The sequence below is a fragment of the Pleurodeles waltl genome, chromosome 9, assembly GCF_031143425.1.
Source record: "Pleurodeles waltl isolate 20211129_DDA chromosome 9, aPleWal1.hap1.20221129, whole genome shotgun sequence".
Classification (NCBI taxonomy): domain Eukaryota; kingdom Metazoa; phylum Chordata; class Amphibia; order Caudata; family Salamandridae; genus Pleurodeles; species Pleurodeles waltl.
The window spans coordinates 1,098,197,071-1,098,221,479 of record NC_090448.1 but is presented as its reverse complement, the minus strand read 5'-3'; the positions used below and the strand labels follow the sequence as shown (position 1 = coordinate 1,098,221,479).

Below are 24,409 nucleotides of genomic sequence, written 5' to 3'. Positions count from 1 at the left end.
CTCAACTGAAAACAGGAGGCCACATCCCAGTCATATTCCACCTAACCTTTGAAAATAGAATACTGGCAAACATTCTTAAACCTGCCCTAGGCCTACTCAAGGCAGTTTCCCACTTCACTGCCAGAATCCTAAGCCAAGAAGAAATTCTGCCCGGTATGCGATTGATTCAGAGAGATCTAAACTTTGAAGCTAATTTGAAACTTAGGATAGGATGCCTAGAGTATACACTGCTGAAAAACAATCCAGCTCATCTACTTTCCTCTGTGTAGACAACTGTGTCTGAGGATCAAAGCCTCACTTCAACAGGAAACTCAGAAATGTAAAACCTTCCAAGCTTTGACCCAACCTAGCCCTGACAATGCAACCAACCTATGCAATTTTCTGTTGTCAAACATTGTAAAAATAACCCTACCTCCAAACATTCAGAAAACCAAATAATGCACCTTTTGTATTTTCACCTTAAATAATGTGATCCTTGAACATATAGGTCCTCATTGTGACACTGGCGGTAAATTCCGCTTACCGCCACGCTGACTGCCACCAACATACCGCCGCGGTGGCAGATATCCGTTCACCATATTATCACACACACACACACACACCCGACAGAATACAGCCACATACACAAATCCGCCATACCAAAGTTCAGTGATAAACTGGTGGTCCCAAAACCCATACCGTTAAGCCAACAAAACACCCCCATCACATTATGACCCATGAATCACCACGGTGGACATTCAACAGCGGTAAACCATTGGCGGTACATACCGCCGCGCTTAGAATGGACACCCACATACAAAACACCACCACATTGGCCAATACTAAAAACACACACCTGACACACACACACCACACCGCTATAAAACACACACCCACATTACCCACAACCCTTTACGAATTCAAATCATTGCCACCAGAAGACTGAGAAGAGCACAGAGACAACTAGACACACACACCATGTACACCCATACACCCCTCACACACTCCACATCACACACCCCACCACATTACCAAACACACCCTCACCAACACACATCACACAACACCCATGGCACCACAAAGGCACCCCCGTTTCACTGAGGAGGAGTTAAGGGTCATGGTGGAGGAAATTGTCAGGGTAGAGCCGCAGGTCTTTGGAGCAAAGGTACCGCAGATATCTATAGCAAGGAAGATGGAGCTATGGCGGAGAATTGTGGACAGGGTCAACGCCATGGGACAGAACCCAAGAACAAGGGACGACATCAGGAAGAGGCGGAACGACCTACGGGGAAAGGTACGTTCCATAGCAACAAAACACCAGCTCGCAATACAGAGGCCTGGCGGTGGACCCCCACAGCTGAGAGCATGGGAGGAGCAGGTACTGGCAATACTGCATCCTGAGGGACTCGCTGGAGTTGTTGGAGGACTGGACATTGGTAAGTCAATATTTCCTACACATAAATACCCCCCTCCCAAATACCTGCATGCCATCTCACACCCTCAGCCTCACTCCCATCACTCCACTCCATCCCAAACATCTCACTAATCCCAATGCCAAGCCCTGCATGCCATAACAATGCATGGACACCCATCCCAGCCCTGCATGGACACCCATCACTGAAGCATGTGCAGTATAGGGAAACTAACAACCACAATACATCACCATACACAAGCAAAGGCTGGCAGGGCAACACCAACCATAGAAGGGAAGCTAGGGAAGTACAAATGTTAAGACACTTGAAGCGTAATACATCATTTACATCCCCACAGGTACCTTAGCCAATGTCAGTGGAGAGGAGGAGCCACCACTATCCAGTCCCCCAACAAAATATGCCCCCAGTGATGACAGTAACTCTGGACTTCAGGAACCGGAGGACCTACCTGGCCCATCAGGGACCACAGGACAGCCGGTCACCCAAGCCCACTCACAGACCACCATAGAACCTCCCCATCAGGAATCAACACCACAGCACCCACACCTCTGTCCCCAGAACACATCAATCAGCAGTGTGCCCACCTGTACAGGGACACCAGGCAATACCTTGCCCCCAAGACAATCCGGGACCTGGGGTCAGTGGCAGTGGGCACATCGTTAAGGGGGCAGAGGCACAGGCCAACAAGAACACTGGGAGGACTGCTGTGCGGCACGGGGAGGACAGGACCAGGGAACCAACTCTCCAGGAGGAACTCTCCGAGATCCTGAGTGCCTACCAACATTCCCAGAATACAATGGGCCATATCTTAGACAACATGCAGGAGAACAGGCGGCTGCAGGAGGAACAGAATCAGGGGAATAGGGAGGATTTGCATGCCATTAACATCCTGATCTCCATAGCAGGAGTGCTGGTAGACATCATGAGGGAGGCAACAGCATACCAGTGGGCCCCTACCACTAGCCAGTCAACTGAACAGCCCTCCACTTCCGCTTCTGGCCAGGAGGCCCCGCCACAGGACCCAAAGGCCACCAGCATCCCTCCCCCTGCAGAAGGAGAAAAACCCAGCAAACGTTCCCTGCGACCCAGACAGAAGCCAGAGACAATTGCCAAGCCCACCGCCAGGAAATGAGACTCTCCCAATTGTCCCCCTTGGGTCCCACTCAGTCACCTTGAACTGCCATTGCTCCCCTTCCTATATCCCCTTGGACACTGCACCTGTGCTACAAACAGACTGGAACAACACCCTGGACTCCACCCCGCCCCCAATCATCACCCAATTCCACTGCACTTTCCCCTCAATTTATTTAGCACTACAATAAACATCCATGGACAAAACTGGACTACTAGTATTTCATTTATAGCAAATTTGTATTGATTGAAACAGCTACATCCGTTGCAAATAAACTGTACATAGTGAGATCATAGAATGAATGACCTGTTGCTGGCTATAGTGATCACATCAGGACATTGTTGTCCTATCACCAACATCTGTAAAATGATAATCCATAGGTGGCAGTAAGTAGAGGTAACAACCTGCCAGCATGCCACTGTCACACAAAATACAATAGTCATAGAAATGTGAAGTTGCACTGTCTCACCTGTGTATCATTGGAAGTACTGACTGATCACCAATGTTCTGCTGTCCACATCCTCATCCCCTGCCTCCTCAGCCTCACTGTCCTCAGGGTCCACTGCTGCCACAGGGGCATCTCCAGTCTCCTCCTCATGCAGAAAAGGTATATGGCGTCTGAGGGCCAGGATGTGCAACATGCGACTTTCATCTGGCAGACCTTCGCGGATGAATAGCACAGGGATCCACCTGTCAGATGGAGGCACCTGAACCTGGCCTTCAGGAGGCCGAAAGTCCTCTCAATTATCCTTCTGGTTCACCCATGTGCCTCATTATAACGTTCTTCAGCTCTTGTCCTGGCATTCCTCACATGGGTCAGCAGCCAAGATAGGTTTGGGTAGCCAGAGTCACCTGCAAGTATTGAGGGACAACATTTAGCCACACACTATCCTATTAGGTTAACATCAGAGGCATACACTAACATACACTGGGTGGCGATCAAGGCTCACCTATAAGCCACAACCTGTGCCTCTGTAGTTGGGCCATCACATTTGGGATGCTGCTATTCCTCAGAACAAAGGAATCATGCACCAACCCAGGATATTTAGCATTGACGTGGGAGTTGTACTGGTCCCCCAGGAACACCATCTGCACATTCATGGAGTGGAAACTCTTATGATTCCTGTACACCTGTTCATTCTGCCTGGTTGCGGGGGGGGTGTTTATGTGTTCCGTCAATCAATAATATTCGGGATACGTCCCATTACATAGAATCATAGAATCCAGCATTCACTGTGGCCAAATCTTCCACCTGGGGGAAATCTATGTAGCTGCATATGTGTTTCACCAGGGCAGACAAGACTTACCAGCACGAATGAGAACATTGGCTGTGAAATTCCTGCTGCTAGGCCCACTGTCGCTTGAAAAGAACCCGTTGCCAGGAAATGGAGCACTGATAGAATCTGCACAAGAGGGGGATTCCAGTCAGATGACGGATAGCTGAGATTAGGTCAGGCTCTAGCTAGGTCAGGCTCTAACTGGGCACACAGCTCTGACTGTGGCCCTGTCCAGTCTATAGGTGAGTATTATGTGCCTGTCCTCCAGTGTAGCTAAGTCCACCAGGGGTCTGTACACAGGGGTATGAATCCATCTCCTATTTATCCGAAGCAGTAGGTATCTATGGGACACGAGAGTGAGTAGGCTGTCACAATTTGAAAAACTATACCACAACAACAGTCCACATCGTGCAATCATGTATTTGGACAGTGTAATTTTCAAAGTATGTGCCTATTTATCCTGTGACGCAGCAATTATCAATAGACCTGTTCACCCCCCCTGAAATGGCGACCGTCTGTCCTGTGTGGAGGGACAGGTGGAAGGGGGGGGGGGGGGGGGAGTAATTCTGCCGACGTTTTGCGTCATGGCAGCAAATCTTCATTGGATAATATTGGGCCATATGGGGTACAGTGGCCAATGGGGATGTACGCCGGCAGTGACAGTGTACACCGCCTCGGACGTGAATGCCATTTTCTCAATCATTCCTCACTTGTTTCCTGACCTTCCACAGGAGAAGACCTACACTGCATGTGCTGCTGTGACCTGTGTCTGGAACCTACCATGGCTCGTGTGACCGGGGAAAGGGCCCCAGCCTTCACTTCGGAGGAGTTGAAGCGATTGGTGGATGGGGTCTTACCCCAGTACACACTGCTGTATGGGCCTCCAGACCAGCAGGTGAGCACGATGCAAGTGGCATGGATGCATGGGGATGTGTGTGAAGGCATCGTGTAAGGGGGTGGTCTTATCTGTTGGGGGTGTACCTGTCATGCGCTGGGCACTGTGTGCCAACGGTGATGGAAACGGGCACAGTGGGTCATGTGTGCGACAGCCTGGACTGTTAGTTTAATGGTGTTTTCCTGTCTTCACTGCTTCTGCAGGTCAGTGCCTATCAAAAGAAGGGAATATGGTGTGCCATCACCAAGGAGGTGACGACCCTGGGGGTCTATGGCAGGCGGAGCACCCACTGTCAAACGGTGGGAGGACCTGAGACACTGGGCCCGGAAGACCGCGGAGGCCCAGCTGGGGATGGCCCCCCAACGAGGAAGGGGTGCCCGTCGGAACCTGACCTCCCCCCCCCCCCCCCCGATGGCCCCTAAACTGGCGGTGGCCTACCCTGAGCTGGATGGGCACTTGAGGGAATCACAGCAGCCACAAGGGGGCGAGTACAGTGGGTATCATTACAACTTATGGCTCGTGTGGTGGTATCAAGGTGGTGGCTGTGTGTTAGTGGGTGCCTCTAAGACCAAGCCAGACATTGCAGCATGGGTCCTCTGAAGGGTGATGGTTGAGTGCCAAATGCTTGTTAGTAGTCACTGCTTGCAGGGCTGCGTGGGTCCCAGGCGTGATGCAGTTGGCGGTGTGCTCCTCATCATGCCTTGGTGACTAGCCATTTCACTGGTAGTGCAATGCATAGTGCGTAGGGATGTTCCCTGTGTGTGAGGGTGCTGTGTATGCCAACGGTGGTGTTGGTGCAGTCATTGACCCAGTGTAACCTTTGACTCTCTCCCCACCTTTCTTGTTTTGTCATCCTGTTCTTGTGTGTATTAGCATCATCTGGTGGAGGAGCAGGGGCACCGTCGACAGAGGGAGCTGCATCCCACAGGACCCTGGAGGCTTAGTCCACCAACGGAATAAGTGGGACGGAGGGCAAGGGGAGCACCACAGCGAGGACAACACAGACTCTGATACCTCCTCCGATGGGAGCTCCCCGGTGGTGGCGGACACCTCTGCGACCACCCCAGCTGCAGGTACAGCTGCCACCCCCGTACCAGCACCGCCCTTCCAGTTGCCCCTCAGTGAGTTGCCCGTGCCCACTCACCCAGGAGGGTGGGCATCTCCTTCACCTGAGGTACCTCAGGCCCTGCCCCAGTGACGCTGCTGCCCTGAGTGACAAGGCTATTAACCTCCTGAGATCCATCTCTGTAGGGCAGTCAACGATTGTGAATGCCATCCAGGGGCTGGCAACCCAGATGCAGCAATGCAATGCATTCCTGGTGGATTGGTGGCCCAACAGATCGATTCAGGCTGTGGCCTCCTCTCTGATGGCAGCCATTGTCCCCGTTTCTACCGTCCCTCCTGCAACTTCCCCTTCCCAGTCCCATTCTCCTCAACCCCAACCCATCCCAAGCACACAGACTGAAGAGCGTGCACACAAGGAAACACACGAGTGGCACAGGCAAACACAAGCGCCACACTTCATCCCACAGGCACTCACACAAACACCATACCGTTGCAGACACAACATCCACAGCCTCCGCTGTCTCTACCCCCCCCCCCCTCCACCTCCCTCCCAGTCACGTCCACACTCACACCTGCATGCACTACATCTTCATCCACTATCAGGATCACCACACCAAGCAGAACACACACCTCACTGGCAGACAACTCCACAACAGCCAAGCATGCCTCCTCTCCCACAGTGTATGTCCCCCCCCCTTAAAGGACACCAACGCAAGCACTCAGACACCCAATAGCCATCCACTTCACATCATGCACCTGCACCAAAATCCAGCTGACATATACCTCCAAAAACCACTCCCTCATCCTCCACTCCCATTACTCCTCTCTCCTCCTGCCCCACCATCCCTAAAAAGCTTTTCCTTTCCCAATTTGACCTCTTCCCTACCACTCCCCCCACCTGGCCTGCACGTATGGCAGGGTACCAAGGACATAGCTAAGCACATCAGCCAAACAGTCAACGGGGACAGTGGTAGCACCACCTACTCGTGGTGGTAAGGATACCAGCCCTACAACACTGAAGGGGAAGGAGCCAGCACTACCAGGGAAGAAAGGGAAGAGTCCTGCACCAACTGTGAAGAAGGGGAAGGGGCCTGCACCAGCTGTGAAGAAGGGGAAGGGGCCTGCACCAGCTGTGAAGAAGGGGAAGGGGCCTGCACCAGCTGTGAAGAAGGGGAAGGGGCCTGCACCAGCTGTGAAGAAGGGGAAGGAGCACCACCAGGCAGAGAGGGGAAGAACTCATCAACCCCTGCCTGGAAGGGTAAGGGATCCCCAACCCATGGACAGGAGGAGATGAGACACTCTACGCCAGCGGAAGCTGTCAGGCTAACACCGCCACCACCACCAGCTATCACAGGGCCCCCACTGCCACCTGTGGATGTGCAGCCATCAGTGAGTGCAGGGGCTGCCCAGGAGCCTCCTCCAACCACCACCACCACCACCACCACCACAATGCAGCCATCAGTGAGTGCAGGGGCTGCCCAGGAGCCTCCTCCATACAGCACCACCACCACCACCACAATGCAGCCGTCACCACCAGCGAACGCTGTGTAGGCCACCCTCGAGGGGCTACTGTGCAGGCTTCCCCCACCAGAACCAGTGGGGGAGTCACCCACTTGAGAGACTCTGGCCTTGCACTCCCCAGGACAAAGCAATGTTGCCCCCTCCAGAACCAGTGGGCAAGTCACCCACTTGAGACTGTGGCTTTGTACTTCCTAGGACAAAGCAATGGGCATGTTGCCCAATCCAAAACCAGTGGGAACGTTCCTGTATTCAGCTGAGGTGCCCCCCCTTCGACCCCCACTGTGAGGTGCCTTCCCACTTGCGAAATGATGCCCCCGCAGTGTTCTCTTCGGCTGTGTCAGGGAACATGTTGGGCCTTGAAATGTGCCCTGTTGCCTTGTGTGCCCTCATGACTTTGCACTGGGCATTGGCCCTTTATGGACATTTGTATATATTTGGTTCGTGGGGTGGATTTTGCTATGCTAATACATTATGGTCCGTGTATTATTCTGCCGTGCGATTGGTTTACATGTGCAGCTGATTGTGTGTATGGTGTGTGTTGTGCGTGTGTGTTACTCTTGTTTTCCTCTCTCCCTCCCTTGTGTGCTAGGAGGCTGTACTCACTGTCTTAGTTGGCATTGGTGTTCCAGGTGGAGCATAACGTAGAAGATCATCGGAAAACTTGCAGTTTGGGTTCCATGGCGGCGTGGTTCTTCCCGGTGTTTCCAATTACTTCTGAGCTCCTTTTCCGTCAGGCCTTTGTTGGCGTTGGTACCCAGAAAAGGTGGCAGTGTGTTGGGTCATTATATGGTGGGCGGCACTTTGTCTTCCGCCTGGCTGTTGGTGGCTTCCACTGTGGTGGCTGTTTCCACCATGGCGGTTGGTGTGGTACATTGGCTGTCTATGGGAGTTATCACCGCCATGGTCATAATTTGGCGGTACTTACTGCCAGCCTGTTGGCGGTATCACTGACACTTGATCACCCACTACCAGGGTCGTAATGAGGGCCATATTGATTTCCTGCCTGCTACATATCACCTCAGATTGTTAATTGCAATTCTATTTGTAACTACTTATACGCTGTAAAACATACTGAGCCCTCTATGATGCATTCATGCTCTGGAAAACAATAAGTAAATAAGGGATTTCAAAACTGGTTATCTGTGGAAACAACATGCTGGTGCTCATTGGAGAACCCACTAGCTGGGCTGCCCATTCCCACAGATTATGTGCTAAGAGCATAAACCACTGGATGGGTGTCAGTTAACCTCCTTTTTCGAAGTTGTTGCCCTGTGTGGGTGGAGGGAGTTGCATGTTTGCTAGTTATGTGCTTAAAGGTTGCACTGAAACATTGTGAAATGTTGGTTGACTGGCATAGTTTGTGTTATCTACGTCTGGTTAGGCCATAAGTCTGGTTAGTCTATATTGTTTGAGAGAGGTTTCTAGCATTTTGAGGATACATTGTGTTTTTACTAGATTGGATCTGGTATCTTACGTGTGTATTTTATTCCTCTGTAAATATGTTATGCTTAGTGTATCTTTGTAAATGTGTGTCTCCAGAAGCTATTTGGCTGCTTCCATGTAAACTAGAGAGGTAGTGCTTCTAAAACATTAACAGTTGCATACATTATAATACACATAGGTCATCATGGATTTGAGCCTCTTTGAAGACTACGTTGTACAAGGAGCTTTGAGTTTTGCTGTTATGAAACTGCCTTATCCACAATGCTGTAACAGGGCAGTAAGTTCAAGAGTTAGTCCAAAACTGAAGTTAGGGTGGTGCTGGCAAGTCAAAAAAGTAGATGTATGCTTTGGATGGAAAGCATACACTGTACCTGACCTGAGAGACCTTTAAATGATGTAAGGATTATTCAGCTCTGAAGGGGTCAGCTTGCACCTTGAAAGGTGTGCACATTCACTGGAAAGGAGTACACCCCCTTGGGGTCGAAGGAGGCAGTGAAGATGTGCTATACCATGTACAAAGTCCATCTTACCTCTACTGGTGAGAGAATATTTCAGACTCAAGGCACAAAGGTATATTAAAAACTTCTCATACACTGCATCTAGTCCTGAAGTCAATGATGAATAATATGGAAATAGAGTTCAAGAAGTTAAAAGGTGTAGGCAACAGAAGGAGGGATTAGAAGATGTTAGAGGTGTTAGCAAGTACAGATCTACACACAAGACTGCCTCTGTAAATGTAGGCTTCTGTACCATGGGTAAGTGTCTAATGTGTCTATGTCTCTAGCACTAAGAAAGTATTCATAAATGAAAAGAACTCAGGCGCCAAAGTCACAACCAAACGCATATTCCTGTTTGTGAAAATGTATCAAAAGAGGTGAAATCAGCTGAAATAAACAGGAATAAGCAGAGTACAAAAGATGGAGGAAAGATATCAAGAGAGGGATAAGCATATGTCTTTGGCTACAAAATATTAAGCACATCTCCAGGTACTATCTATGACGTTCCACTAAAGCTTTTCTGCATCTGATGACTCAGTGGACTAGTGTACTCACTGCAGGGATCAGTGTTTGACCTCCATATTAAAGGGTTTGAATTTTGGTGGGCGTACTCAGCCTTTCATTCTTCTTAAGTTGATAAAAGGAGTACTAATCAGTAAACGTACATAAAAAGGGAATTTTGAAAAATTACAACTCTTGCATAACTGCAGGAAAGTGCCTCTTTTGATATGGTCACCTATCCCCCACTTAACCTCTGTAGGTCCCCTCACCAACCACATGACAGGGTGCCATTGCAGGCTGCATGTCTTGGTGCAGACAGGCTGTGTGCCCCTAACACTGCATGCAATATATGTAAGTCACCCCTCTAGCAGGACTTACAGCCCTAAGGCAGGGTGCATTATATTACATATGGGGCATATCTGCACGAGCAGATATGCCCTTGCTAGGTCTTTGTCGATTCTCAGACATATTAAGTGACCAGGGAAGTCATTGTAAATGCATGTGCAGGACACTGGTCACTGCAAGTTTCCAAGCTACATGATGGCTCCTCGGAGTATAGGGATGTTCGTTATCAAATATCTCCGATTAATAAACTCTCACCGATTCCATTGAGGGATTTATTAATAGCTGCATCCATAGGAGACCTTAGAGGCACCCCCTGAAAACCTACCAGCTACTACTGTGTTCAGTGACTCAGTCTGACCAGTTCAGCCATCTTAGACACATTTCTCTTCCCCCAAGATGAGAGCCAGTGCTTTTGAGGGCCAGAGACAAAAGCCTGCACTGGGCAGGGGTGTTAGCACCCCTTCCAGGCAGAATGGACATTCCATGGCGGAAAGCTTCAAAGGCCTAGCCGCCGTTGTATTGCAACCCAGGTCTCTCCTGATGGCAGAGATGACCGACCCCTCTGTCCTGACTCCACTTTTGGTGACAGCACAGGCAGGAAAATTAGGCAGATTAGGAGGTGTGCCCACCTCATGCCAGTCCTACCCCTAAGGTGGACGAGCTGAAGTGGACACCACTTTTTAAATTCATCCATGTTAGTTTGGAAGGAATTAGGCGACTAGGATTAGGGTTATGCCCACTTCCCAAAGAAAGTGGTCATAGAAAGGGTATGGTCACCCTAAAGGTTGTCAGCCCAATGGATACCACCTGGCGCTCCCTGTAACTAATTAGGTAGCACCCCTGAACCCTAGAACCCAGATCCTGACAACCTACGAAGAAAAGGACGGAGGAGTTGCACCTGCATAAGAGGAGAAGAAGAAGCAGCCAACTCTGTAACAGCCTCACCGGACTGCCTGCTGACCTCGACCAACGACGCCCAAAAAGACTACTAGTCCTGTAGCAGAGCCTCCAAGAAGCCCAGGAGGACTGCATGCCTTCCACAAAGACGCAGACTCCCTGGAGCACGGATCTGCTCTACAACAAAATCTCAAGGAAGGACTCTGCAGCCTCCATAACAGCAAAGACCCAACACTCGAAGTGACTACCGCACCTGACATCAACAACCCAAGGTGAAGCCAATCAATGGTGCCAGCCAGGTTCCCCAACTGTCTAGAGACCGATGTCCACCATGATTTCACCTCTTTTGGTCTCCCCCAAGTTGCCTGCAGCCTATGCACGCATACCCCCTCTCCTGCAGCCTTGTGGTAAGAGGAAAAACCTGACACTTCCAGAAACCACTGCAGCTGTCGTTCCAAATTCAATCTGAGGTGAGTCACCGATGCCAACGATGTCCCCCGGCTCCCCTGACCTCAAGTCCACCCTGGGTCCTCCCCTGCTGGACTTCCTGCCAACGCCTGCACCCTCAACACACAGTGTTCCCAGACATAGAATCCAGACACCCAAGGACACCCCTGCATCCATCACCCCTGGGCCCTGGAGAAAAGGACCAAAGGTGTAGCTACATCCCTGAGCACCCCACGTCTACCGCCTACCTGTTTGTTGTCCCCGACTGGCTTCCTGACCAGGGCCTGCTGCCTTTTTTTCACAAGGACCAATTCCCATTGAAAACCATTGGGCATTCAATGCCTCGCTGCATCCGGCTGCCCCAGAGCAGCCCACAGTGTCGCTTTGGTGTGGTTACCTTAACTCTATTTATGCTTGAAAACATACTTACCTCGAAACAAAATTCTTGGGTTTAAAGTATATATAAAGAAAAGTACTCTTTCTAAATTGGTCTTGGATTTATTCTTTGAGTGTGTGCCTCATTTATGGCCTCTGAGTACAACAAAAGCCTAGCACTACCCTCTTGATACGCCTGACTGCTCACCCACACTACCACACAATAGAACATTAGTTCTGTCTAATTTTGCCTCTGCAAACCAACTGGGGACCTGCTCGACTCTGCATGGTGTACCTCTTTTTAGTGCACCATATAGAGAGCCAACTTCCTATAATTACAAGCAACAAACGCCCCCAGAACACAAAAGTAAAGGCCTTTAAATTTACATAGAGGCTTAATGGTCAACGGTAAAGATACTAACCCATCTCCTGAGTGCTCAGTTCACACTGCATATTATCAACATCCAATTCTTTCATCCGTGATGTTAGAAACTGTGTGTTGCAAAAGGCTTCAACAAGGGAGCTTTTCAACTGAAAAAGAAAAGCAAGAATACTATTTTCAACATCTTGCTATGCTGTTATCTCCAGAAACGTAGAACATTAATAAATCCAAGCAGCCATATTAATTACTAACAATATACTGTTCTCTTAATAAAAAGACAATGTATTAAAAAAAAGAAAAAAATAAATAAAAAAAATTATATATATATATATATATATATTTTTTTTCCTGGATTTCAAGTTGCAGAAAAATTAGCAAGTACACCCATGACCCCCTAGGATAAATAAAACTCTTTGCAGAGGTAAGGTACTCAGTCCTAAAGATCAGAGTACCAGCAAACTCCAGTAAAGATGGCAAAAGGATGGGAGCTGAAGTTTAAGGCTTAATATCTGTTCTGTGTGGATGTTGAACTAGGAGATGAAAAATTTAAAGTCTAATTTATGACTATAGTATTCCTATTTGCCATGTTTTTCTACTCGTGCTAACTCTGCAAGATCCTCAGCACGCAATAAGTAAACCAGCTGACATAGCGAAACATGGTTAAAACATTATTTGTAAAGGTCCTCTACTAGCTATCCTTTATTCTTGGTGAGAACTTAGTCATGTGATTAATACTAGAAAACGCCTATCTACACTATAAATGTGCATCGTTCCTTTGCCGGAGGAGCTTGTCTCCATTTGCCGGGTCCCAGGGATCCTTTTGTCAGTGCACTCAGTGCCTCAAAGACAACTCATTTTTGCAATAAACACTTTATAGACTTAATCCAAATGTGAAACTGTTTTTTTTTTTTTTTTTTTTAATCTTTATGCACTGGCTGAGAATTGAAACGACCTGACTTAGGAGCAGTGACTTGAGCCTGACCAGACTGTGGTGGGCGAGAACGTCCACGTTCTTGACCGCCAATTAGGTTAGTATTACATATTTTTAATTGTGAGACTGGTTTGTACTTATGGAATACACACTAGTTGCTTTCAAAGCTCTGGTTTGAAAAATATATATAAATAAAATAAACTGCCATGGGTAGGAGACTATGTAGAAATGGTAGGGTAGGAGGAATTGAGGGAACTAGGAGATAAAGGACTGAGCTATAATTCATAGAAAAAAGCCAGAGTCTCAGATAGGACTCTATTGTGTTTGCTGTGGCCCCCAGTTTAAACACTATTGGATGAAGTACACCAATTCAGCCGCCTAAGAAATTCCTCAAGCATTAATGGGCTGTAATCAGAGGTGCTCTGATTGCAAGGGAGCCATTCGTAAGCATGGATTCAATTTCAGTTACCCAACTTTGTGAGGTGAGATGGCAGGAAAGCTGTCAATCCCTTCCTTTGATTTTAAACATCTAAAAAATCTTAAATTAAAGCTAAAAGATACCAAAAACAAAAGCCCATCAGAGCAGTGGTTGGCTTTCATGACCTGGCATGAGGAAGCCTAAGGAGCAGGCAAATGAGGTGTATTCTATACAGTCAAGAGAAACAGATACGAAAGTAACCACAGTAGAAGCTTCCATTTCAAAGCCCCACCTCCCAGCCTATATCACTGTATACATACCTCAGTGTATTATGCCTGATAGCTTAGTATATGATCTCAGCATGCTAGCAATGTAGGATGTAATTTAACTGCTGATTCTATTAGGATTAGATTACACCCAATGATCAAACCACAACACAAACTTCATTGCTCCCTTTATCTTGATAGATATATATATATATATATATATTATTTTTTTTAATGCTTTTTAGCCCTGGGGGAGCTAAGGGGTCAGGGTGACTCTAACCTGGCCCCTTTTCTTCTTTTTTCTGGGGCTAGCCAAGACCCAAGATGGCTGCCAACACTTCTGTAGTGTTCGCAGCCAATCCAATATCAACACGGGGACAGTTGGATCCGCAGAGAATCCAAGTCTGTAGATACCTATATTTTTTAGCCTTTAATATTTCTAAAACTATTGAACAGACTTATACCAAACCACAAAAAGCGTTCTGTTGAACAGGAGTTAGCATCCAGCCAAATCTGGTGTAATTCCGTTCAGCAGTTTAGGCTGTAGGCGTGTCTAAAGAACCTATGGAAAAACTAATGGAGAAAATGCATTTTGCCCCCCCCCTTCCCTTTTTCTTGGCCCGCTTGACGGATAACCCCGAAACTTTCAAGACAGCAGCTGAAGTGACCAAAGTATACGTTTTGAAAATTTCAGGAAGATTCATCAAGAGGCACCAAAGTTATTGGGATAACAAAAAAAACCTGTATCGATGGAGACTAGGGCCTAAATATAAAGTGGCAACGGCCACTAGGATGGATATATATAAAATGTGTTTTTTATTAATGGGGGCTACTGCAACCGCAGAAAAGGCTTATTGTAGATTGTTGAGTCCCTTTAGCTTGAATAGAAGGTCAGCAGTATGACCCTCAAGACTCATACTGAGGTACAAATGGAAGAGAAGGTCCAGTCTTCTAGGATCTTCTCACATCACAAACAGCAGGTACAGTCCTCTTCTATGGGTACCACATTTATGTTTGGCACCCACCTGTGGATGGAGGGGACTCCTGGCCTCTCTCTAACCAAGGGTTTACGTTTCCAGGGGTCAACAATATCTTCCTGCACTTCCTGTGTGCCCTTCTGCACACAATCCCATAGTTCCCCTCTGCCTAAATCCAAGATGGTGAAACCCTTTCACCCTTTGTGCAAAGTCTATGTGCCCACCTCGGTGTGGGCAGGAAATGAGCAACCCCTCTTTTGTGTTCACTCTATATCATTTCTGTAGGCAGCTGCCTTCACTATGCGATCGGTGTAGGAAGTTGGCTCTGTATGTGCTATTTCAAAGTAAGGAATAGCATGCACAGAGTCCAAGGGTTCCCCTTAGAGGTAAAATAGTGGTAAAAATAGATAATACTAATGCTCTATTTTGTGGTAGTGGGGTCGAGCAGTAGGCTTATCCAAGGAGTAGTGTTAAGCATTTGTTGTACATACACAGACAATAAATGAGGTACACACACTCAGAGACAAATCCAGCCAATAGGTTTTGTTATAGAAAAATATATTTTCTTAATTTATTTTAAGAACTACAGGTTCAAATTCAACATGTAATATCTTGTTTGAAAGGTATTGCAGGTAAGTACATTAGGAACTTTGAATCATTTCAATTGCATGTATACTTTTTAAGTTATTCACAAATAGCTATTTCAAAAGTGGACACTTAGTGCAATTTTCACAGTTCCTGGGGGAGGTAAGTTTTTGTTAGTTTTACCAGGTAAGTAAGACACTTACAGGGTTCAGTTCTTGGTCCAAGGTAGCCCACCGTTGGGGGTTCAGAGCAACCCCAAAGTTACCACACCAGCAGCTCAGGGCCGGTCAGGTGCAGAGTTCAAAGTGGTGCCCAAAACGCATAGGCTATAATGGAGAGAAGGGGGTGCCCCGGTTCCGGTCTGCTTGCAGGTAAGTACCCGCGTCTTCGGAGGGCAGACCAGGGGGGTTTTGTAGGGCACCGGGGGAGACACAAGCCCACACAGAAATTTCACCCTCAGCGGCGCGGGGGCGGCCGGGTGCAGTGTTAGAACAAGCGTCGGGTTCGCAATGGAAGTCAATGAGAGATCAAGGGATCTCTTCAGCGCTGCAGGCAGGCAAGGGGGGGGCTTCCTCGGGGAAACCTCCACTTGGGCAAGGGAGGGGGACTCCTGGGGGTCACTTCTGCAGTGAAAGTCCGGTCCTTCAGGTCCTGGGGGCTGCGGGTGCAGGGTCTTTTCCAGGCGTCGGGACTTAGGTTTCAGAGAGTCGCGGTCAGGGGAAGCCTCGGGATTCCCTCTGCAGGCGGCGCTGTGGGGGCTCAGGGGGGACAGGTTTTGGTACTCACAGTCGTAGAGTAGTCCGGGGGTCCTCCCTGAGGTGTTGGTTCTCCACCAGCCGAGTCGGGGTCGCCGGGTGCAGTGTTGCAAGTCTCACGCTTCTTGCGGGGAGTTGCAGGGTTCTTTAAAGCTGCTTCTTGAAACAAAGTTGCAGTCTTTTTGGAGCAGGTCCGCTGTCCTCGGGAGTTTCTTGTCGTCGTCGAAGCAGGGCAGTCCTCAGAGGATTCAGAGGTCGCTGGTCCCTTTGGAAGGCGTCGCTGGAGCAGAGTTCTTTGGAAGGCAGGAGACAGGCCGGTGAGTTTCTGGAGCCAAGGCAGTTGTTGTCTTCTGGTCTTCCTCTGCAGGGGTTTTCAGCTAGGCAGTCCTTCTTGTTGTTGTTGCAGGAATCTAATTTTCTAAGGTTCAGGGTAGCCCTTAAATACTAAATTTAAGGGCGTGTTTAGGTCTGGGGGGTTAGTAGCCAATGGCTACTAGCCCTGAGGGTGGGTACACCCTCTTTGTGCCTCCTCCCAAGGGGAGGGGGTCACAATCCTAACCCTATTGGGGGAATCCTCCATCTGCAAGATGGAGGATTTCTAAAAGTTAGAGTCACCTCAGCTCAGGACACCTTAGGGGCTGTCCTGACTGGCCAGTGACTCCTCCTTGTTGCTTTCTTTGTTCCCTCCAGCCTTGCCGCCAAAAGTGGGGGCCGTGGCCGGAGGGGGCGGGCAACTCCACTAAGCTGGAGTGCCCTGCTGGGCTGTGACAAAGGGGTGAGCCTTTGAGGCTCACCGCCAGGTGTTACAGCTCCTGCCTGGGGGAGGTGTTAGCATCTCCACCCAGTGCAGGCTTTGTTACTGGCCTCAGAGTGACAAAGGCACTCTCCCCATGGGGCCAGCAACATGTCTCTAGTGTGGCAGGCTGCTGGAACCAGTCAGCCTACACAGATAGTTGGTTAAGTTTCAGGGGGCACCTCTAAGGTGCCCTCTGTGGTGTATTTTACAATAAAATGTACACTGGCATCAGTGTGCATTTATTGTGCTGAGAAGTTTGATACCAAACTTCCCAGTTTTCAGTGTAGCCATTATGGTGCTGTGGAGTTCGTGTAAGACAGACTCCCAGACCATATACTCTTATGGCTACCCTGCACTTACAATGTCTAAGGTTTTGCTTAGACACTGTAGGGGCACAGTGCTCATGCACTGGTACCCTCACCTATGGTATAGTGCACCCTGCCTTAGGGCTGTAAGGCCTGCTAGAGGGGTGTCTTACCTATACTGCATAGGCAGTGAGAGGCTGGCATGGCACCCTGAGGGGAGTGCCATGTCGACTTACTCATTTTGTTCTCACTAGCACACACAGGCTTGTAAGCAGTGTGTCTGTGCTGAGTGAGGGGTCTCTAGGGTGGCATAATACATGCTGCAGCCCTTAGAGACCTTCTCTGGCATCAGGGCCCTTGGTACCAGAGGTACCAGTTACAAGGGACTTATCTGGATGCCAGGGTGTGCCAATTGTGGAAACAATGGTACATTTTAGGTGAAAGAACACTGGTGCTGGGGCCTGGTTAGCAGGGTCCCAGCACACTTCTCAGTCAAGTCAGCATCAGTATCAGGCAAAAAGTGGGGGGGTAACTGCAACAGGGAGCCATTTCTTTACAATCGGTGCCTCCTTTACTTATGGGTGGGGGAACCTGCCCGGATATAAGCTAACATTTGCCTGTGACAAGGAGGCCTCTTTGAAGTTTATCAAGTTCCTGGCCACTGCCCCGACAGCCATCCTACCCAAGGAACAGAAATTCCTCCCTACACCCAAATCTTTGTCCTGTTCTGGGAGCAGTTTTCACGCCTTATAAAGGGAGCCATTAATGGACCAAGTGACAGCTGGAGCTCATGCAAGGCCTCCAGTGGCTTTAGGCAGGGGAAAGGTAATTTTCTAAAAGCACCTTTTTCAACATATTAACTACAAATCCAGCTCCACCAGTGAATTGGGTTTGTAAGGGAGATCTCAACAAGTTAAAGATTTACATTTTTAACTGTTTCCTATAAGGGGATAATATTATCAAATTTAATACCGCATTGCAATGCTTTCCGGTTGAACTGAGCTTGCTACATAGAAGGTAGTATTTGAGGCTTTCTCACTGAAAGGACATGTTTAACATTAAACTTTTACTTGTCCTACTTTTATATAGCATACATACTGTCTTACGGGAGGTACGTCCTACTAAGGGGTGACTTATTACTTAAAAGGAAGGTTTAGGTCTGTCAAATGAGTTACTTTGACAGGTCAACTTTACAGTTTAACGCAGTACTGCCAGGCTACAAATTGTAGGCCTGAAGTCATGTTTACACAGTCACTGTGGTGGATGGCACAATAGATGTTGCAGTACATTTGTGACGTTTAACGTACCGGCTCTGGGTAGACTTTTTTAACAATGTATTAGAGACTTATAGGTAAGTTAAAATATGCCAATGAGGGTATGCTAGTTGCATCTAGTTGAAAAGAAGAGCACAGGTACTTTACCACTGGTTAGCAGGAGGTAAAGTGTACAGAGTTCTACAGCCAGCAAAAACATTCAAGGCAAACCTCTGTGGGTACACCACGCAAAAGATAGTAACAATCAAACGATATGTATATAAAACATACCACACAAAATTTTATAGAAAAAAATAGAAATGTTGCAGTTATAGTTCTTTTAAGTAACTATAACTCGCCTTAAGGTAACAATAACTTGCGCCCTTGCCATGCACAGTTTTCTTATCAATAATTGTATTGCAAATGTTGCAGTGATAATATCAAAGACGCCATACAAGATCTCATCAATGATATAATATGTGGAGTAATTAGCGAGGTACATGTTATAGTTGCCTTAACCATCTATAACTGCTGAATTTCTATGGTTTTGTACGAGCAAATTCAGAACCTAACTACAACGTCCCTGTAATCTTTGTTTTTTTCTGTGTATTTCTAAGGTTTTTTAACGTAAAGAAATTTTAATTACTATACGTTACTCCAACCCCTGTCACGCTCTGCCTTTGGCCATGTGCAGCAGAGGTTGGTTGCAAGGCCCTTGTAACCAACAAACCCTGCGCCATGCACATCTTTTGGCCATGGCCCACGCAGGCTGGCCAACGGGCCACTCGGTCAGTGGATCAGTGAGTGAGTGAGTCTGAGTGGGTCTGAAAGTAGGTGCATGAGGGAGTGGACGTATGAGTAAATGAATGAGTCTGGTTTTTCGTTCAAATTTTTCCATATTCGCGAATAATTCATGATTATTTTAAACCCATAATTGTCCCCTACAACGCACCTATATCACACACCTGGTGTCAGGGTACCTTCACAATGACCACTTGTGCCACTTCGAATTTGTATTTTCACCCTCCGAGACAGTGTCCCGTGAAATAAAATGGGGGCTGCCAATGTCTAGTCAGGTTGCGGTCAGCCAATTTCAACGTTTCTTTTCGCATGCGTATTTGTGAAAAATTCACAAATTTTGCACATCATTCGTGAAATATTTGCGAAGTCATTGCGGCCAGAGATATACAAATGTATTTTCTCTTTTATATCTCAAAACTACTGAACTTATTTTCACTAGATAAGCGAAAGTGAGATCTGCAGACCGAAAGCTAGCTTTCTGCCAAATTTAGTGTAATTCCGTCCAGCGGTTCAGGCTGTAGACGTGTCTAAAGCACCTATGGGAATTAACATGGGAAACACACTTTTTTCACCCACCCCCCTTTTTCCTGACGTATCATCCCGAAACTTTCAGTGCGCAACAAGAGTGACTGCAACACTTTTTGGGGAAAGATATAGGCAAATCAAACAACTGCTTTTTTTATGGAAACATGGTTGTACCTATAACTACCTTGTGGCGCCTGCCACCTGGTAATTAATATGTATTTATTATATATTTATATTTACATAGTGTTTTAGGATGCAGGGTTAGGATTCAAGAGTTTGTTTTAATGGTACATAACCCCATTAGCCAAACATTATGGTAACCCAAAATAAAAATTCCAAGGAAAGTATATGAATTGTTTGAATGGGAAGTGCTATCACAACTGCAATGACACTCTAGACTCCTCGAAAGTCTCCTTCTTATTGAGCTCTTCGGTCAGCGCTTCATAATAAAACTAACTGTATACGGAAATCCCAAAGTGGGAAAGCTGTCTAAACAACCATGCCACAGAAACATGATTGCCATGGATGTGATGCATAATAGGTCTATTAAAAACAGGTACGTAACAAAAGCCTACATATATATATATATATATATATATATATATATATATATATATATATACACACACACACACACACACACACACACACACACACACACACACACACACTTTATTGGGGTGTTCAGGTAGATAAAGGACGGAAATGGAAATCTTCTCGGCCCCATACACATAGCAAGGATACATTTTGTTGAAGAATGGAATCGTTTTTTCAGGTCGTACTGAAAATGGATAACCTTGTGTAATAGCAAGAACATGCTGACATTTCCTGCACAGTCAAGAGGCATATGCCCTCCTTATGTAGTAAGCAATTAAAACATACTGGAGGAAACCAGATTTGTATTAAACTCTACTCCATAATTGCTTCATTATTTCTATAAAGATGTTTGGTGCTTAGCACACAATCTAGAGCGATGAGCATGGTTACAAACCAAGACTAACTGAACCCTACTTTGGGCCCAATGTGAAGAAAACAAAAAATTCCCTCCCACGCTTCATTTCCTTGAAAGAGAGGGAAACATGGACAACCTACTGCAATCCAATCCTGTACTCCAAAGCACTGCAAGAGATAGACAGAGCAGGACAGGTGGAATGATCTTCAGCAGTTTATCAAGGAGTGGTTTCCGGGCTAGGGAATCCAGAAACCTGTTCATACAGCAATTTGTAGAGTTTTTTCCATGGCATGTTTGCGCCCTAGCAGGGTGTCAGAGCTTGAGGTGACCTGGAAATGTCATTTCCACTTAGTTTTGGACTCTTTGCCAGTAATATCAATGGTAAAGAAGAGTTGTTGGATGCAGAAACACTGCATCATGAGCAGAGACACGGAGGGGAGTGTGTCACATATTACCCAATCAGGGTTATGGGAAGGAGAAAGTGTATTGGGGTGGTTGGAGAGAGGAGGTTAGAGGTACTACTTCTAATATGTTTACCTGGCGGGCACAAGATTTCCCCCACCCCAAGCAACAAACCACCCCACACATCATCAAACGCCTTCTCTACCATTTGGCCTCATCCTTTCACTCCCATAATCATTCTAACCTCTACACTCCCCACTACACTAACACCAAATCCCTGCTCTGTGCATTGCTCAGTCAATCTTCCTATATACCCCCAACACCATTCCTGCCCATCTCTTATCTATCCAATCCACCTTCAAGTCTTTCTTCATCCCTTTGACCCCCCCCCATCATCCTGTCTCCCCAATTAACACGGCACACCGTCTGCAGCACAGCTTACAAGTTTGCAAGTTAGAGCTCAAATTTCCACATGTTGGCAGTGGAAGAGGATGGAATATAATTGTTTCAATGAGAGGACTTGAAAAATGGCTTGTGTAGGTGTCAAATGTAGGAACACAGAAGGGGGTACAACACTCATATTAGAACTGAGCCTGACAGCAACTAAGACAGAGGGAGTCACCTGGTCCTTAAGAGCCAAAAGCAAAAAAAACTCAAGTCAGGTGAGATATCCAGAGTGCAAACAGAGTAAATAGCACTGAGCAGACATCTTTATGGGAGCAAGTGGACATTTAAAAGACCTGAGGGCTAAAGAAAGGGTTCCAAAGATTGAGGGCAGACTTTACTAACAAAGATGTCAACTTTCAAGCACATTAGGCAGGCTAGAAGAATTTTCTGTAGGGGTTGCAGACTGCGGATACAATTTTGCAAACCAAGTTGTTGGTGCCTGAGGAGAAATCAGCAACTTTGTGCAGAGTAACGGTAAGTTAAAAACAAAGACGAAAAAGACAATTAAATTCACAGGCAACTGCTAAACAGGCACAGGGCTGATTAAGAGAAGAAAAGAGAGAAGAGTGAAGGAAGCATACTTTAAGACATCACAAAGAGCGACTCTTTTCCAATATAAAAAGAAAGATATAAATAACCTTACTTCTGCAACTTTCCCCTTCAGACTCGAAAGACTGAAGTCTAGGTCAGAGGCTGGTACAGTTTTTTTGGATTCCAAAAGGTAACTTAAAGAAAAGAGAAACAGTATTATTCAGAACTAGAACACTTCAAAGAAATTGTAGTTTATTGCTAAATCATCAAGATCAAACCAACATGTGAAAGTTCCAATACATTATAAGAGGTAGCATAAGTAAAAAACATAACAGGAAGAAGCTCAGATTCAGGAGTCCAAGGGTGCAAACATTTCAGAAAGGAGAGGTCAGAAACATGGGTCTTTTCCACTGGCCTAAGTCAAATATCAACACTGATGGAACTCTAACACTTTATGCTGTCCCTGTTACATGTTCAGATTAGTACTGGTAGCTAGTGTGAAAAGAAATGGTATGCAGTATTCTACACTTTGCAGAGCCCAGATTTGTTTTTAGGGATCTAGGAGGGGCAATGTGGCTGAGGCTATGGCACACTTATTTGGTAGACTTGTACTCATTTTCCAGATTTATTATTACCTTTTTAAAACATCAGTGCTACAAGGAAACAGCAACATATTCCATGGGCTGGTTTCTGGTAGAATGCAAACTTTCCCATCACTTATAACTTCACAGAAATACCAAGCCAAAAAAAAAAAAAAATTATATATATATGTTCGATGGCATGTGTAGCTGCAGATACACATGCTGTGCAGCTGCAGATACACATGCTGTGCAGCTGCAGATACACATGCTGTGCATTATCCTGCCATCTAGTGTTGGGCTCGGAGTGTTACAAGTTGTTTTTCTTCAAAGACGTCTTTTCGAGTCACGAGACCGAGGGACACCTCCCCTTTCGGCACCATTGTGCATGGGCGTCGACTCCATCTTAGATTGTTTTTTTTCCTCCATCGGGTTCGGACGTGTTCCTCTTCGCTCCGTATTTCGGTTCGGAAAACTTAGTTAACAAACAGAAAATTTGACGGTATTGTTTGCGATCGGTATCGGGTTAGTAATAGCACAGCGACACTGAAGAAAAGAAGACCTCCGGTAGCCCTTCGGGGCTTCCATTCCCCGGCGGGGCCTGGTCGGCCCGACCGCGTGCGTCTTCAAGGCTCATGGAACGGACCCCATTCCGCTTCTGCCCCGAATGCCACGCTAAGTATCCTTATACAGACCAGCATTTGGTCTGTAATTTGTGTTTGTCCCCCGAACACAAAGAGGATACGTGCGAGGCCTGTCGGGCATTTCGGTCCAAGAAGACGCTGCGCGACCAGAGAGCTCGAAGGCTTCAAATGGCATCGACACCGGCCAGACACCCAGACGTCGAAGAGGAGGAGACATTCTCCATCCCAGATTCGGACGAGCCCGAGAGTGAGCAGCCGACGAGGCAAGAAACCGTGAGTAAACCAGCCCCAGCCAAAACTCACTCGAAAACCATGAAGGCCCAGGGGACGCCACCGCCGGCAGGCCATGGCTTTACCCGAAAGCACTGTGACCAAGCATTGGCACCGAAAAAGGGCACACAGCAGCCGAAGACATCCGACTCCGGTCGAGATACCGGCTCAGAATATACTCGGCACTGAGATACCAGCTCCGACCAAACTCAGCACCGAGAGATCGGCACCCCGAAATCAAAAAAGGTTTCTTCGGAGCCTAACAAGACTGCTGAGAAGGTTTCGGTGCCGAAACAAAGCTCCTACACGGACGATCAGGGCCTTTCCTCACAACTACAAGGCCACAAGTTTGGACAAGAACTGGAGATGGGAGAGCCAGACCATACACAGAGGGGGCTCCATATACAAAAAGACACGGGGAAAATAAGAACTCTTCCCCCAATTAAAATGAAGCGGAAGCTCGCATTCCATGAAATGGAAATGCAGCCAAAAGCAAAAGGTGGCTAAAGAAAAAACACCACATTTTTCTCCACAACCATGGCCACCGCCCTCACCACATCTGTCCCCAATAGCAACACCCCCAATGATGCAGTCACCAACGCACACAGGGATGAGCCAAGATGACCCAGATGCATGGGATCTGTACGATGCACGAGTCTCTGATAATAGTCCAGACTGTTACCCAGCAAGGCCATCACCACCAGAGGACAGTACTGCTTATATGCAGGTGGTTTCCAGGGCAGCTACTTTCCATAACGTAGCATTACATTCGGAACCTATAGAA

General features: G+C 47.2%; 1 protein-coding gene across 1 annotated transcript in view; it reads right to left on the bottom strand.

The window, feature by feature from the left end:
* Window positions 1-24,409, bottom strand: part of OIP5 (Opa interacting protein 5) — a 52,859-nt gene that overhangs the window by 11,674 nt on the left and 16,776 nt on the right. The window contains exons 4-5 of the mRNA XM_069208797.1: window positions 22,246-22,327; window positions 12,230-12,338 (exon numbers count right to left, since the gene is read on the bottom strand). Of these exons, the coding sequence (XP_069064898.1) occupies window positions 12,230-12,338; window positions 22,246-22,327 (191 nt within the window). The remainder of the gene's footprint in view (window positions 1-12,229; window positions 12,339-22,245; window positions 22,328-24,409) is intronic.